Genomic DNA, 17044 nt, shown 5'->3' with positions numbered 1-17044 from the left:
TAAGGACATATGTAGGACATGTGTGGATAAACATATTAACTATATATGTTATATAGAATGAATAAAGAAAACAAAGAATATTTAATATTCTTCGGGAGTCTATGGAATTTAAGGAGTGTATCATTTACTTTTCCTCTTGTATAAGATTTCTGAGCGTGTGACAAGCGAATTCCTGGTAAAATAAAGGTGAATGGATTCTTGTGTGGTCTATATTGGTCATAAAAATACAACACAACTTTCACACAATTTCCTAAAAGTGGTTCAAAATTTAAAAAATGTCATTTATACATTTTGATCTAAATCGTGACTTTTTTTAAACATACAATAAAGTTGATACCATGTGAGTGTTGCCAATGTCTAAAAAAACGGATTTGTGTAGTGCACCATGTAACTAATAAGTCAATGAAAGTAAAAATTGGCATTGTCCCTGATCTTGACCTGCACAGACTTGCACACAGTTTCCTTATGATACATAAGGCTATAGTAGCCTCTGCACAAAACATCAGACTTCCTAAATACTGAATTCCTAGGACATGAGAAGCAGATCCGCAATAGCACAGAATTCTGAGCTGAGTCGCATTAAACATAAATTATACCATATTTCTTTCCTGTGTCAATTTTTTATGATGTTCTGGCTGTAAGTGAGAAATGCATTATTTATCAGTGAACCACGACAAAATTTACTATACAGTTGTACCCCCTTATTTGTAAGGAATAGGGAGCAGAGACACCCGCGAATACGCAGAATTATCTAATAAAGAAAAAGAGAAGAATTAAAATGTGAAAATATTTCACTAGATTAATGAAAAAAAGAAAAAGAAATTATATTTCTGTGGCCCTGCTCAATTAACAAATAACAATAACAAAAACAATCAAACGCACAAACAAAAACACTATTTTACAAAAGCCACATGCATTTTCACACCTCGTAAATTTTATGTAGCAGAAAAAAAAAACCCGAACTAGGTATGTTAGCCCCCACTTTTCAAAAGTACCGAATGCTGCAGTTCCTAAAATGACCACTGAAAGCTGGAGACAGAAAGAAAACATTTCCATCGACTTACATGATCGGAAGTAGATTTTACCCCAAAACAGAGACGTAGAGCCTGAGGTCAGAAACAACTTAATGTATAATGCTTCACTTTCTATTCAAGAAAACTATGGGTGGCGAGTCATTTTAAAACAACTATTTTTACTTTTAGAGCTCTAATGCAGGATAGGATGTAAAAGATTATCTCTTAAGTGTATGCGCATGTATAAGTGTGTATATTTTTGATAAAAAATGTATCTGTTGAATGTTTTTAGGGCATCTGATGAAGAGATACCCCCAAACTCAAATATACAAACTTCTGTAAACAGATAAAAGTCTGAAAACAGTTATACAACTTTATTTTGATTTACTAAAATTAGGTTGCATCTCACTTTGCCGCCTAACAATATTGCTACTTCAAACGGTTTATTATAATGTTTTGCAGCATATTTCCTCCTTAACAGGGGGAAAAAAATAAAGGAAAAAACTGAGTTAGCCTGCTGGACTTTTGCACTTTTAACACCGGAGGTAAGTTATTTAAGTCTTTGAATTTGTTTATGTGACTGTTATTGTAGAAAAAAGCCTAACAAGATAAAAGATAATAAGATAAAATTGGACTTGTTTTTTTTACTACAAAAACTATTACAGCATGAATCATTTCTTAAAAATTACTTTGTTTTTCATCCAATTTTTGGTGTTTACCCATTATTACATTTTTACGGTTGCTGGGACCCTCCCGCATCCTCATAATTTACTGTATTTAAAATGAACAATTGAGTTTATTTTGATTCTTACTGTGTTTCACATTTACATTTTCAAGGGATAATAAATGTGTCTATAAATGCATTATAACAAAACAGATGAGTAATATTAATATCCTAGACCTGAAGATGAGTAGGAAAAAGGCCCCACTGCTGTAAGCACATGAGCAGCAGGAAAGCAGAAGGTCACCTGCTGCTAAAACATTGGTGAGACATTAGAGGCACTGAGTTATGGAGATGAACGTTTATTGTCTTGATGTATTCTTGTCTTGTTATCTCTTTTGGGAAGCTGGTGAGGGCACATGTAAATTTTTGTGTGCTGCACTACCGAGGGACAGAGACGAGACACTTCCCTTGTAATTCTTCCACAGAAAAACAATAACCAAAGCATATTTTGGTCATTTTTTCACTTTAGTGGACACCAGGGGTCGTATGTGCAGAGACACAGATGATTAATATCTCTAATGACCTAAGAGTTTTATTTTTTTATTTTTGTGGAAAGAAAATAACATTTGAACGTCAGGCTGAATATTCTTTCCATATTTATATGATGTAAATGTTGCCATAAATTATCCCTCAATCCTCACGGTGCTTCAACACTTTCTAAAAACAAAATGGAGGCGTGAACGAACAGCATGCTTAAAACCAGCACAATCCATTCTGGGTGACAGACAGCACAGCATTGTCTCATATGAGTACACATCAGCATGAAAGAGAAAACAACATTGCAAGTCTCTGGTGGTGTTGTCGCGAGGCTTGTTTGGTCTTACCTGCTCCCATTTGATAAATGCTGTCTGTCATCGGTGCTTGTTTGTTCTAATATATGATGCGTCCTTTTCACAGAGGAGATGTTGGAGACGGAAAGTTCTCAATTGTACTACTGCGCTCCTCCCCTCAGGAAGGGCTTACGCCTTTTCATGGTCTCGACGACTTGCTAAACTCAACACGTCTCTTGTTGACATAATTACTGTATCACAACTCCATGCAATACGTGTGCGCTTGGAGTCTGCCCTCCCATCCTAACTTGAAGCTTAAACACACCGCCCATTCTGTCAAGACAACCCTTGAGTCAATAGAACATCCTGTCAGAGGGAATACAAGCTGCCAGCGTGTTAGACAGCCCCAGCAGCACAGAGTTATTGGTTTCATTCTACCATGATCGTGTGCCTTCAAAGGTCAGAGAAGACACAATCAACTGGTTCAGATGCAGTCAAACTTATGCAGAAGGTTTATTATGACTACATTTGGACAAAATGTAGGTATTTAAAAGACAAACAAGCAATAAATGCTTACTCAAACTGTAGTTTTGTGCATAAAATATCATTTATACCATGCATAAATGTATGTGTACTATGTATAGTAATATTCAACATTTTTAATTAGTGACACAAGAAAAAAGCATTTCAGAAGGATTCTGTGTTTGCGCTTCAGATGGTTTCAGTCATTTCCAGTTAATTAGCCTAGTCTTTGATGAAAAATAAAAAATATGACTAAGGCAGCATTAATCATCTACTTATTTGGCCTTTAGCCTTCAATTAAGGTAAAATGATTTTGGTATTAACATACCCTATTTTTGCTCTTTTTTTTAAATAAATTCAAGAGTCAAAGTCAATTACAAGTTATTGATACATAATTTTAAGAAGGTGCAAGGAATCCCAAAGGAAACAGTTTTCAATGCATGATCTTGAGATTTTGAGATGGTAACAAAGGACAGAGAGTGTGCTGGGCAACATGAAGAACCGTCTCAGTACACAAACTTATCTGTGAGTTTTTTTTCTAACCAACAGCTGGATTACCTGAGATGTCAAAGGGACACAGACACAGAAACTCTACTTTCAGGTTTGGAATTTGGGAGCAATACAGTGGACACTGAACTAACCTGACAAGAAGCATCAGAGAGGCCAAGATGGATTATAGGAGGATTGAGGACCAGCTGAACAGCAACAACAGCAGGTAGGTGTGGCAGAGACTCCAGCATCGCACTAATTTCAGGACAAACCACACAACTGTTGACGGTGAGATCACAATGGCAAATGGCCTAAACCAGTTATTTTCCGCTTTGAGGTGGAGCCATCAGAGATAGCCACACCCAAAGGTCCAAACACAACCCTCACAATTGACAAGAGGGAGGTTAGCTATGCATCGAGGTCATAAACCCAATAAATCTAACCAATCGCTAACCCTTTCCACTGTTCCACCATGTCTGAAATCCTCTGCAATAGTCCCAAATAGTACCAAAGAAATCCCACATCTCGAGCCTAATTGACTACTAGCCAGGTGCACGTATTCCAGCGGTAGTGAAGTGCTAAGAAAAAAATAAAATGAAAATAATCTGAGTCACATAACCAACACATGACAGTGGAAACCACAGCCCTCTACGACTCCACACATAGAGAAACAGGGAAGCTACGTCTAGATGTTTTTTGTAAATTATATTTATAACATCTTCTCGTAGACTTGACATCACCACAGTCAGCAAACTGAATTTGCCTTATGTAAAATATAAAAAAAAAAAAAAAACATGTAGTATAAATTATACTTCTCAGACACAGTACTAATTGCCTGGTATAGTATAAACTTGGAGACTATTTTGCCTACTTTTACATTGTAAAAAGAAACTACAACTGCATGTTGGAAGACGAAGATGAAAAAGACAGTTCAGTCAAAAAAATTGGACTCACCTGTCTGCGCAAATCCCTCGTCTTTTTGGTCATTTTGTCAATAGCCGAGTTCAGTGGGTCGCCTTTTTCTTTTCTGCCGGTCTGTGAGAACAAAACAAATTGACATCTTATTGTAATTACCATACAAACATAATATTTCCTAATACATTTTATTATTTCTTAAAACATTTTTAACAATATCTATTCCCTTTGTACAGAAAATAATGCACATTTTACAGTTCATCATCTTGTTTTTTTCTTCGAGTTTTAAATAGATATTTTTGGCTTGATCATTTTTACTTCTAAGGACTGTAATCACTTCTGAAAAGGTTTTGTTAGTTGCAGATTGACAAAATGAAAGTGTTTTTTACAGAGCACCAAGCTGACACCAGCCTGTTCCTTCCTGAGCAAAATCATAACCAAAAGTGTTTGCTATGTTCTCTTAGAGCTACCCTATCTGGCAAGCATAAATTTAGTTGTCGCCAATTCCCCCTTTGTGCTGCTCTTCCTGTCAACGCCAGTTCCCAATGATGGCTTTAGGAGGGTGCAGACTACCACATGCTTCACCTGATAACCACAGAGTCACAAGCTGCCTCTTTTCACTTGACAGTGGGGTGTTTTACTGTGCAAGAAGCAAAGCTTCTCACTGTTCCAGGTTTCCTTTCCCTCCACTTAACAAGCACAGCAACTACACCTGAAGGAGCCGCTAAAGGAGCTGATACGACTGGTTCTTTTCATACACAGAAAAAAAAAAAGAAAACAAATAATGTCATTCAATTTTATTTTCACTATTTATAACCCTTGTTGTTTCTCAACAAAAAACTTTTAAGAAGAAGCCATTGTGTTTCCATTTATGCACCCAGTTTGACCCAGAGATTACAAAGATATCAGTGTTCCGGGGTCAACCATTTATGAAAAAATAGCGTATACTTGTGTAGCGCTTTCTGCCTTCCTTGAGGGCCCATTCACACACATTTACACACTGATGGCAGCTTGTGCCAACTTATAGCCACGAGATGCAAGGGATGCGGGATTCGAACCTCCAATCTGCGCAGTAATTATATCATCACCTCTTTCAAAAGACATAAGACGGAATGAGCAACCATTCACCCAAAAAATGTTTGTGTCCACAATGCAATTGTTTTTATTTCAAGTTTTTTTTTTTTTTTTTTAGTATCAGTCACGTCTTGGGTTCCAAGGTAGCCAGTTCATTGATCTAGTTTCAGGTTTGAAACACTTGTTACAACATTGTTTCTGTTTTTAAATATGTGTTCTTGCAAATTTTTAGACATTTGTGTAATGCTAGTTGTCGGGAGCTTTTCTCAGAAACTGAGGAGTAGACTACTCTGTGACTAGGGACTTTTTATCTGGGCTATTTTAACAATTTTCTTTACCTAACCTTTTTATTACCTAACCATTGTACATTTTTGTTAATTATTTTATGGCTTCTGTCGAAAAAATTAAATAAAATAAATAAAACCCACAAACCTGAAGAAAAGTGTTACACTGAGAAAAAAAAGCTTTTGAGTAAGCTTCTAAGGAGACACATGGGATGCTGCTTTGTTAGTAGCTTTCTCTTGAGTCCTTTCCGTTAGCTACTGCCTTGATTTAAATGCCACCGAGCATCAACTCCAATGCCTATAAATAGCAGCTTATGGTGATACCTGAACTCTTATTTTGGCAATTTAGTTTGACAAGAAGCATCTCTTTTGCCATTATTTAGGTACTTCTGATTTGCATTTTCTTTTGCAGAAAAACACAATAATAACTAAGTAACATTGAAATCTTTTGAGTGCAGTTGTGGCGCCACTTCCTATTCTATAATTCTATACCATTCAAACAAGTAGTTGCAGAAAGATCGAGATTTTAGGACAGATTTCCACTGTTTGTACGTGATGCGATCACAATTATTTTGTGTTGTTGCCTGGCAACCATTCAGCTATTCTACTTCTTAAAATAAACTTACACCTAGCTAAGTAGTTGCTCAAGTCTGCTGACTTCCTGACCACTCAAAGACTAAAAAAGACTATTTAGTCTCCATAATGTTCAGTGATACAGCAAATGTGCTTGCTTTTCTTTGTTTGGGGGCACATTGTTCTGGCCTTTTGATAATTGAGTGAAACAGAAACCCATTCATTTTGGTGTCACTACAGTAGCAAAAGGAACATCAAATGTATATTTTGTGTGTTACTGTTTTATGACCAGTTCTTGAGATCACTAGATTGGTTAACATTAGTTTGTTAAATAACAGCTTCCTGATGAGAGTCACAAATCATCTGTCATCACAACAGAAGTTATCACAGAAAACCTCTACTATAAGTCATTCTAGGGTGTGATAGTATTTCTTTTCAAACACATAACACGATGATTGGAAGGTACATGCTACTGGTTTGTACTGGTTGTCTTTTCTTCTGCTTGCCCCCCAAAATATTCCAGGAAGAAGCCAGTTTTGTGGACAAACAGCTGTAATATTTCTACATTTTACTTGTTTCTGGTTTCTTACAATCAATACTCAGCATGTGTTTTAAAGTGGATATGCACTGTGGGGATTGTGCGTGTGTGCAAGGTCGCTGATGTGAAAGCACTTCTCATAGAAACGAGCCTACAGTCATAAAAACGGATGATTCCCTTTTCTCTCTAATGCATTGCTGGCTTGCCCTTGGCCAAGGCTCATATAGCATTTTAGTTCACAAGGATGTTAAACATTTCAACAAGAATGAGTAATTTGTCTCCCAGCTCCAGCAATAGTTAGTCACTCCCTCTTATAATAGCAATCACACAATGCAGTCATTTCTTTTAGAGCAATGCGCCAAACTGAAAAGAAGGGGAGTGACACAAACAACTTGAAACCTGCATTCGGGATTTAGTAAGTGCAACTTCACCAAAGCCCTAACAGACCATTGTGTGGCGTACATCAGGTTTCAATATATTTATAAGTGTAATTATGACATCCCGTGACTAAAGCTTTTAGCCAGCAGTTGACTGGCACAAGCTGGGGAAAGGAAATGGAGATAACAGCCAGTTAGGTTCCATTATGTGCAACACATTCTAGCACTTAGAGGTTCCTGCACAGACAGGCTCAATGCCAAAACAAAGGAAAGAACAATATTATTCCCTTTGCTGGAACCAATGTGTTATTAAGACGCCTGTGGGATGCCCAGGATTAGAGATACTCACAACCCCCCCAAAATTGGAACCAAAATGGGGAGATGGACCTTAAAATAAACCTTTTGTGTTTTGTGGGTGCTTAAAATACTGATAATGTTAAAATGCAAAAGTTTAACTGACAGGTTTCCAGATTTCCAGAAATAAGACTGGATAATTAATTGAATAATTTTCTAGAACTGAAAATCCCAGCTGTTTTATTTCTCAAAACTCCTAAGCTGGGAATCACTCTCCTCACTTAATCTCCTTAACTCAGATTAAAGGGACAAACCCTTAAATCTGTTATTTTTAGCTTTAACGAAGCAGCAGTTTTAGTATCTGTGTATATTATATACAAGGAAAAAAAGTGCTGCCTGGTGTTTAAGTTGCAAGTTTTTAGTAATTCAAAACATTAGACAATTCTGAATTGGCCTTCTCTGAGAATTGACCTACATCCTACTGAACCGTGTGTGGATAGAGATACAACATGCCGTCTGGAGAAGGCAGCTTTCAAACCTGAGTCACAAAATTCACTTATTCTTCTGACTTACTCAGAAGAATGAGAAAAAAAAAATAAGTTAAGGAGACCACATCAAAAAAGTATAGTTAATAAGGTATGACATGTTTGGCTCAAGTTGGATTTTCTGCATAGGAAAGTCAAAAAAAAAAACCACACACACAGATGAATCCCCCATTAGAAACTATATACACAAAGCGTCTCCAACGGTGAGTCATGTGTTAGTCAATGTGTCAAGCTCACATTCAGCTCCACTAGGTGCGGACCGTAAGATTTGATTTGTATGTGCAACATGTCTCATGGAATCATACTGAGTCATTTATTCTATTTCTGTCAAGTGCATTCATCTTACAATCCATTTGACATCGCTATGTATGGATTCAGGTGCGTCATGTATGCCATATTAAGTGCACCCTCCAATTCAAAGCCATTTAAAAGCTTGACAATACAGATATCACTTCATTCAATTGTCCCCCATGAAGCATCATTGATTGTTAAGTTGTTGACTGCCATATAATGGAATGTGCATGTTTGTATTTCTGGTAAACACAATTCCCCGTGGTGGCTTACTGACAAACTTCCCAACGGTTGCTCATCCATTATTCCTTCCCCCCCTGGTGTGCACTCATTCACTCTCTGTTGGGGGGAGAAAAACAGAAGAGGGTGCCTGACAATGAGTGTCTTGTGTGCAGAGGCAATGGACATAAAGAAAGTCGAGTTACTCTTGCCCACTCATGAGGCGTCTGGTGGATGGCTGCCGGCTTTAAGCATGTTTATTCTCTGAGGCCCACCTACAGCAAGCAACAATCTGCTTAAAGACTGCAGTGCACACTGTCCCTCTGTATTTTTGACCTAAAACCTGATAATAATGGAAAAAATGTATTGCACCACATATACCACATAATGTTTCAAATACAATTTAGAAAGTAGAATCTGAATGCTTTTACATAATTAAAATACATTTGCATCTTTATCCCAGAGACTGCCAAAAACATTAGTTTTTGGCAGAAGAATAAATGATAAAAAAGAAAAGAAACAAGAAATCAATTGACAGCAATGAATAGAGAAGGCGACTGCATTCTTACAATAATTGATCCAAATAATTTGTTTTTCCCACCATGCCTGTGTTCCTCCTTTGAAACTAATCTAATAAAGACTGTAATGGCAAAAAATGATAAAGAATGTGGAACTAATCTGGTAATTTCTAGGCAATAACATGGCAAATCAAAAGAGTAGACCGATGAATCAAAAGGAAGGCAACAGGCATCAGGTGGAGAAAAAGAATGAGGCTTTGTATCTTTTGGTCTCCCAAGATCAATGCAGTAAATGATATCAATTCAGGCTCCTTGTCAATTCAATTAGGCAGGAGTGAGGGGTACAATTACTGTCCAATGTGGTTACACTGTCTGTGGCAGGCTTAAGGGGAAGGCAAGCTGATAACAAGATGTTGAGAAAGTGTTTGTGTGTGTGAGTACGGGACGATAATGGTGGTAACATGTTGGTTGGGTTACCAGCTGATAATGGGTACCCAGATCCTCATTAAGATAAATTGTGCTCCCTCTGCTGTGGTGCCACAGATGGGCCAATTTGACTTGTTCTCATTAAGTGCAACTTAAAGAGGTGCAGCGGTGGCTATAAGCCAGTGTGATTACAGGACACACAAAAAGAAAACACGCCATGATGCTCAGGCTGGGTGGAAATCCTTCAAGACGAGTAATTCAGATTTGAATTTCTGCTTTTATTTCCAATGCATTGACAGAGGAACATTCTAACGTTATTGAAGTCACTCCAGACAATACAACAAGAAATACAGTAGTGTTGTGGGAAAAAAAGCATAGAAATATTTACAGCACTGAGCATCTGCATTTTTTTTGGATGTCTGCCTCGATACAGGAGGCGCACCTTGAAAATCACAGGTTCACACAGAGGATGCAATCTTCCACAATCACTGCCTGTCACAAGGCTAACATGTACAGACACACAACCATTCAGAGACGCATCCACAACAGATGTAATTTAGCTACAATGGTTCACCAGCAGAGCTTTCAAAAGCAAGAGGAAAACTGGAGCACAGAGTTTCCTATTGGTGTTCGTTTGCTCCACTCTTTTAAATAGCAAAACTATTTAAAACTAAAACAGAGTAAATTGAAAATGCAACAAAGCTGTTATCAAAGACCAATGGCATACTGATGAATGTTGTTGGATACATTTGTATCACCGTGATGAAGATCTGTTTTTTAGCAATCAAAGAAATAATGCCTAATGTTCTCAATTTTCTCTCTCTCAAGGAATAAACATAAACGGGATATGTTAATGTGAAAAGAATTTGAATTTAAAGGCAACAACATACTAAAATGTGGAGGGCTTGATGACTGCCTAGTGTGAGTCACTTGTTTTTTTGAAGCTTTTAAGAAACTCTATTGAAAAATCCTTTGAGAATTCTTAAATTTATACCAAAAAAGAACTACTAAAAAACACATATTTTTTACTTCAATAGCGTGGATCACAAAAGTAGTCCAAGCAATTAAACAAAAAGTATTAGCAAAAAGAGACTCATTTTAAACTGAAAGGAAGGACATGCCATTGTAAAAAAAAAATGCCAGGTGTTGGTAAAAAAAATACATTTTAATGGGTTTAATGAAATTTTAAAACTACCAAAGGTAAAACCTTTTTGTTCTTTAAACACCATAGCATTATGGTATATGGGGCTTCATGTTAAATTATTTTCTCATATTATAATTTCTAGAACCATTTCAAGAAGCCTCAAGTACCGCAATTATAAATAGACCAGACAGCTTTAATTGGTCAAATAAAACCCATGACTTCTGTCAAAATATGTTAGCCCTTTTATCCATCATTTCTTTCTAAGGGGGTAACAGTGTTACTTCAATCAGTAAAATTCTTGTATATTTTATTGAATTAGTTTTCTTTTATGGTGCAACGGGGTGGGTTTGTTTGTTTGGGGTATAAAAAAATAAAAAGTTTAAATGTTTTTTACACTTTATATGTTGCTGAATACTCAAACAAAGAGAAACTTGGATTAAAAAAAAATATGTTTATTTTTCGTATATAGTGCAGTGCTAACCTTTGAAAAATTAGCTTTTGTCGTGTGAAAGCCAATATGTCTGTAAAACAACCAACACAGTGACACTTGTCTCCATTGAACACGCTGCTGTCTCTTGTGACTTTGATCTAAGGAGTTTTGTTGAAACACATATACATGAAAATGATATGATATATTAGATAAAAGTGGATATTCAGCGAGAAATCTACAGTTTTTGATCGGATGGCTCATTATTGGAAAACTCCAGTGACTTGGTTGCTATAGCATTAGGCTTACAAAAAGTTATGTCGTTGTGTAACTTGAAAAATCTGACATCTCATGGAATCAGACAACGATCGGATAATTGGTGTGCATGTAAACAGGCTCACTGATGGATAGTTTTTATCATAAATGTAAACAATCAGAAATGTTTAGTTCCCAGACCCAAATATAGTAGACACATCTTTTTGGGGCAAACACAGATCTGTTTTTAAAAAAGAAAAAAAAAAAGAAAAAATACATGCAATGCTTTCTTCCAGGACCAAAACTTCACTGCCAGGCTCCAGTGTTTTGCTTACGGTCTGCAAGGGTTTTGTGTCTTTTCTCCTCACACATAGATGCCCATAGTATCTATGGCAGGGCTGTGTGAGCCTGGCAGTCTCTTGTCAGTTAGAGTTAGTGCAGCTGAGGACTGCACTGCCTGAGGAGGAGACAGAGTGCCTTTAGGCACAACGCCTCTTATGTTTAATATCTGAAGCTGTTTACTTACTGCTCTTATTACACGAGCTCATGTTTAGACTGCAGACCTGTCGCTGGCTATCAGTATCTGTGGTCAAGTGGGTTAAAGATGAGGGGGAGCATCTGGCTTATGAAGCATATCATAAGGATGAGATTTGCAGTTTGCATGGGGGTTAGGGTTAATGTTAAATAAAGTATTACCATCCATTGAAAACATTATTTAGGAGATGAATGGATGAAAAGTAAACTTTTCAATAAAGAATAACACGCTACAGATAAAAAGATGGTGCCAGGCTGGAAAACACTTTAAGGTCACTTCTTAAGGAATTATGCCGTCTTTTAATGTAACCAACATGTCGACAAATCAACCTATTTCACGAAATAATTTCTTATTGATTGGGAAGCAATGAGATGGTGGACGAAAGAAGCCCTGATAGAAAACAGGAAGGCAAAACTTAAACTCAACAAAAAATGTTTAGTCCTCATAAACTCATGTGTGCTCCTCTTGCTTGTCTAACGATGAATAATATAACAATCTGATCCAAGGTTTTTAATTCTTCATTTAATTCAATCTTGTGGGGCTTTTTGAGTGAGACAGGGTATTAAAATAATATACATATATGTATTTTTTTTTCTGTTTAATTTAGCGTGAACACTTGTAGAACATATTAACATTCCAAAAGTTCTTTTTTTCTAATTCCCCAAATGAATTTCGGAATTGAAGGCATGTAGGAGAAACGGGCAGAAGAAAGTCTAAACTTGGGAAAGGCTTTTGACGTGAATGAAATACACATGGCACAATTGAAGGATGTATCTACCAGATAAATTATTGATATAGTAGTGTATAATGTCGGAGGGAAAAAAATGTCTATCCTACTCGAAAAGACAAGTACACGGTTGTACGACAAGCCCTATCTGAAACAAGAAAAAAGGATGCGGAAGATCTGCTGGTGGTGACGTACGGATGTTTTCACAGCTGGAGCACTCCAGAGAAAGACAAAAAAAAGAATGAACACTGGGCCAGAATTTGGAAAGTTAGATGTTAAATGTGAGGAGCTGTAAGCCTAGGATTTTAGGTGCATAGTTTCAGGCATATATCAGGAGGAGGTGAGGAACGATTTCTGGTTATCAGACAGAGGGGGGAAAAGAGAGAGGGAGAATGGGGAATCAAAAAGTCTAGTCCTGCAGCAGCGGTATGAGGAGGTAGAGCAATGCTGCTTGCAGCCTCCCTGAACTGAATAGCAAGTAGTTTGTGAGGGAGGGACTGAAGGAAGGGCAGCAGCGGAGAGAAGTGAGAGATGGAGAGGCTGAGAATAGGTTACAGAGGGTGAGGAAATAAGAGAGCGGTGTGATATCTGTGAGAGCGGAGCTGTGGTGTGGAGAAGGGGAAAAAAAAAAGTCAGTCAATGGGGTGAGAGGAAGGTTTGAGTATCATCAATGCACTTTTGTTTCACAGCAGAGCTGACAAAGTTGATATATCTCATGGCCATACATTCCTGCACTTGCATATGCAGCCACGCAGAGGCTCTTTGTGGTGATATGAATCCATTTCAAAGAAAACTAAACGCTTCTGTTCTGGTCAAGCACTACAGAAAGACTGCAACGACTTCCACAGGGTTACTATGGGTCAATCCAATTCAAGGAAGGTTCTTTATTCCTGAAAACATTTTCTATTCATTCCATCTTGTCTTCATTGCATCATTTCACTGACATGTGATAAACAGGAGGGCAGAAAACAGACGTGAAGACGGAACAGTTCAAGCGTTCAAGCCATTTCTATTCAAATGGATATCAATGACGGAAAATTTAAGCACATACATTACATTTCCATGGTATGTGATCCATTTATAACATAACAAAATACAGCCCTGCCTCTCTTCTGAAGGCACATGTTGCCACTGGCAACAAAAATTGACTTCAGCACAGTAGAACTCATCGTCTATGACAAGATGAAAGTAAACATTGAAGTTAGCATGGGGTTCAATAAATTAGTGTTTCTTTTTAAACCCAAATAGAATTTTTCTCTAAAACAACAAACACTAATTTTACAGAAGAGATTGTCATAAAAAGAGTAATACTTTTTTTTTTTTTTACACTTATGTAGTTTAAACTGACTGGTGATAAATTGACTCTCTAATCCAATCCATTTAGATCCAATTTGAACTTTCAAATCTTTTCATGGTTGTTTGATAGTTGTGATAATGGCCACACAGATAAAACAGAGGAGAACAGTGCTGCAGAATGAAATATAGACAGACCGTGCAAATGCTCAATGTGAAATATGCTAATTCCATTCTTTGTAATGATGGGCTTTATAGTCGTGACTTTAGTTTAAAAAAAAATAAAAACAAAAACAAACAAAGTAAAACTTTATTGTTTCTGCAACTTTTAATACTGCAAATATTATTCAGTGTTAACAGCTGTACATATCACCACACCCATAAACTCAAAACTCCCACTTGAGGATTGACTCTCTAGAATTTTCAGCACTGTAAGGCACATTGTTTTTTTTTTTTTCTTCAGAAAACGACAATGGGTCTTATATTCCAGATAGCCTTTTATGTGATTTAATCATGGTTGTGCTTATTGATGTTGAAATGATTTTCACAGGTACCGGTACATAGTGTTCTGTCAAAACGTTAGTCTGTTTTTTTACGAGTTGCAAACAAGGTTGGGTCTTTTTGTAAATATGCTAATGAGCTTAGCGTGTTGTCGTGTCACTTTCTTTTTTGACATATTACGAAACAGGTTGGGAGTTAGTTTAGTCACAGTAACATTTCTTTATGCAGCATCAGTTTTTTTTACGAGTTGCAAACAAAGATGGGAATTACGGATGTTGTCAATATGCTAACATGTGGGGTGTCATAAACAAGTTCTAGAGTTACTGTGAATGCAGTTTATAAGGTCTTACTGGCTGATGGACTTTTCTCTGACTCTTAACTCACCTAATGCCCCTTATAGTTTGGTCTGCCTTATTTATGACATAAGTTTAAAAATAGACCATTCCTTGACAGTGGGCTTTATAATCTGATGTGCTATATAGTGCAGAAAACACAGTAATTTAAAATAAAAATTAAAAAATATATATAACTACTTAGGACTGAATAAAAAACTTTTTTGTTTGTTAACTAATGACTTTTATTAAAAATGCCTTTTTTAGTCCCACTCTGTAACTGGCCTATGTACAGTATCTAATGGCTTCAAAGCTATGTAATAACTGATGATAGCTCAATAAGGTCCTTAAATCTACTGTAACCTGACTTTGATTTTGAAAGGTCAACAGTTCAAAAACCTACATAATTTTGAGACTGTCTGGAAGTAAATAAATTGGGGTTCACATCTAGATCAATTTGTCAGCCAATGATCAAATAAAAAATAAAAAATAATTAGAGACCACTGTTTAACTTTGCCATCAGTCCAAGTGTGGTCAAGCACTGTATATCTAGATCTGGAAATGATGACTCATATAGCTCTTCTGTGTGAGTTGAATTTTATATAACAAGAGATTTAATTTGGTAAAATGCACACAAATTTAAAGAGATATGAAAAGCAAATGAACAATCTTCAAGTCTAACAACAAAATAGAATAGCAGATCAAATGGAAAAACAAAAACAAAAAAAAGTTGCTAATGGCAGCCACTGTGTGCCAAATGTCTGCTGTGACTGAGCCCACTCTGGCAGTCGCAGGGTCTCAAATAGATAGATATATAGAGATAAAATGTATAGAGCTACAGGGTGTTCCACTGCTCTAATGATCCAGGGAGCAAAAACTTCAAAGACTGGTGAAGCTGGCTGGACTGGTGATATGATTATCTCCCCCACTGTCCTTTCATGTGAGCTTTGTCAGTTCAGCCAGAAAACAGCACAAGCTGCTAACGGGAGATGTTGCTATTAGTTGCAAGGGATAGGGAATAGTAAAGCCAGCAGGTTTCTTGGACGGGCTGGAAGTGCAGTATGTGAGGATGGATCACAGAATAAGACTTCTGGTCACCGTTGGTTTTTGGGAATTAATGGCCTTTCCGAGCACATATATTTACCCCAAAGACGACTCGTGAAAAGCATTGGTCACAATGGTCACAGCTGTTCCAACCCAACCAGTCTTTTCAGGAAATGACATGCAGACATCATCCTGAAAAAATATATATTAGCTGTCATCTATCATTCTGTCTTAGAAGCTGCAGAGATTCAGACAGTCAGGGAAACATATGAAGCTCTCAACAGCTGATTTATTGCACTGTCAAACAACCTCCAAATGAGCACTGATTTGATCGTTGACTGATGAATTGATCCAGCTGTGAAAACAAGGACACACTGAACCAGCCTCTCTATTTACCACCTAACAGCCTTTAAATGATTTGAGTTTGGGAACTCCGAACTTTAAGAGTCAAAGGCAGGTGATAGTAAATTTGATATTTAACATAATGCCTGAGTCAGGTAGCTTTTGCAGGTAGTGTTGCAAACCTTTGAGCTGTATTTCTTTAAATGTCAATAGCCGCGGTTACATGGGCAAAATATTTTGATCGGATCAATGGTCGGGTTAAAATCCAACCGTGCACATGGGCACAGAAAACCTTTTTCCGATTAGAACAAACATTTACATGGGTCACACTTTCGGTCGAAATAAATCATTTGGGCATGCGCAGTAGTGTTGAAAATACCGTAAGCGGAAATGAGTCCTGTTGTAAACAAACTGCTGCCATATGCATTCATGCAGCAGCTCGGTTATATACGAGACCATCTTCCAAACGTGATTTTATTAATGTAATGAATATTATGAAGCGCCTGTTCGCTCATCGTTTTATATTTAATCCGTGTGGTCAGTGCTTTTTTGTGGACGAACGGAGCTGGAAGAAGCCAGTGTTAGGAGAGGCTAACACGGGCTAACAACATTAGCCTTTTGATGGACACAGAATCCAGGACCATGCGGGAAATGCTGCAATCTGCATCTTGGCTGCACGTAAATGTGTGGGAATAACATCAGCCTTTATTTTGTCGGTGCACAACTGGAAACACAAATCCACGTGATTCCACGTGTCCCTCAGTTTCTAAGGATTGAGGGACACTTCTGCTTTGAAAGGTTCGCACACCGTCCCATAGCCGCTGTGTGTGCTGGCGGCCCGAGCTCTGCTCGGACACACACGGTTCTCCTGA

At 37.3% G+C, this 17044-nt stretch overlaps 1 protein-coding gene across 2 annotated transcripts in view; it reads right to left on the bottom strand.

Annotated features, from left to right (window-relative positions):
• ctnna2 (catenin alpha 2) overlaps positions 1 to 17044 on the bottom strand; it is a 281743-nt gene that overhangs the window by 84431 nt on the left and 180268 nt on the right. For both annotated transcript variants that reach the window (XM_023956970.1, XM_023956972.1), the window contains exon 8: positions 4473 to 4553. In XM_023956970.1, the coding sequence (XP_023812738.1) occupies positions 4473 to 4553 (81 nt within the window). The remainder of the gene's footprint in view (positions 1 to 4472; positions 4554 to 17044) is intronic.

This window comes from Oryzias latipes, chromosome 1 (assembly GCF_002234675.1).
Source record: "Oryzias latipes chromosome 1, ASM223467v1".
NCBI lineage: Eukaryota > Metazoa > Chordata > Actinopteri > Beloniformes > Adrianichthyidae > Oryzias > Oryzias latipes.
Note: the sequence above shows the minus strand (reverse complement) of the source record. Positions and strands in the feature narration are given on the sequence as shown.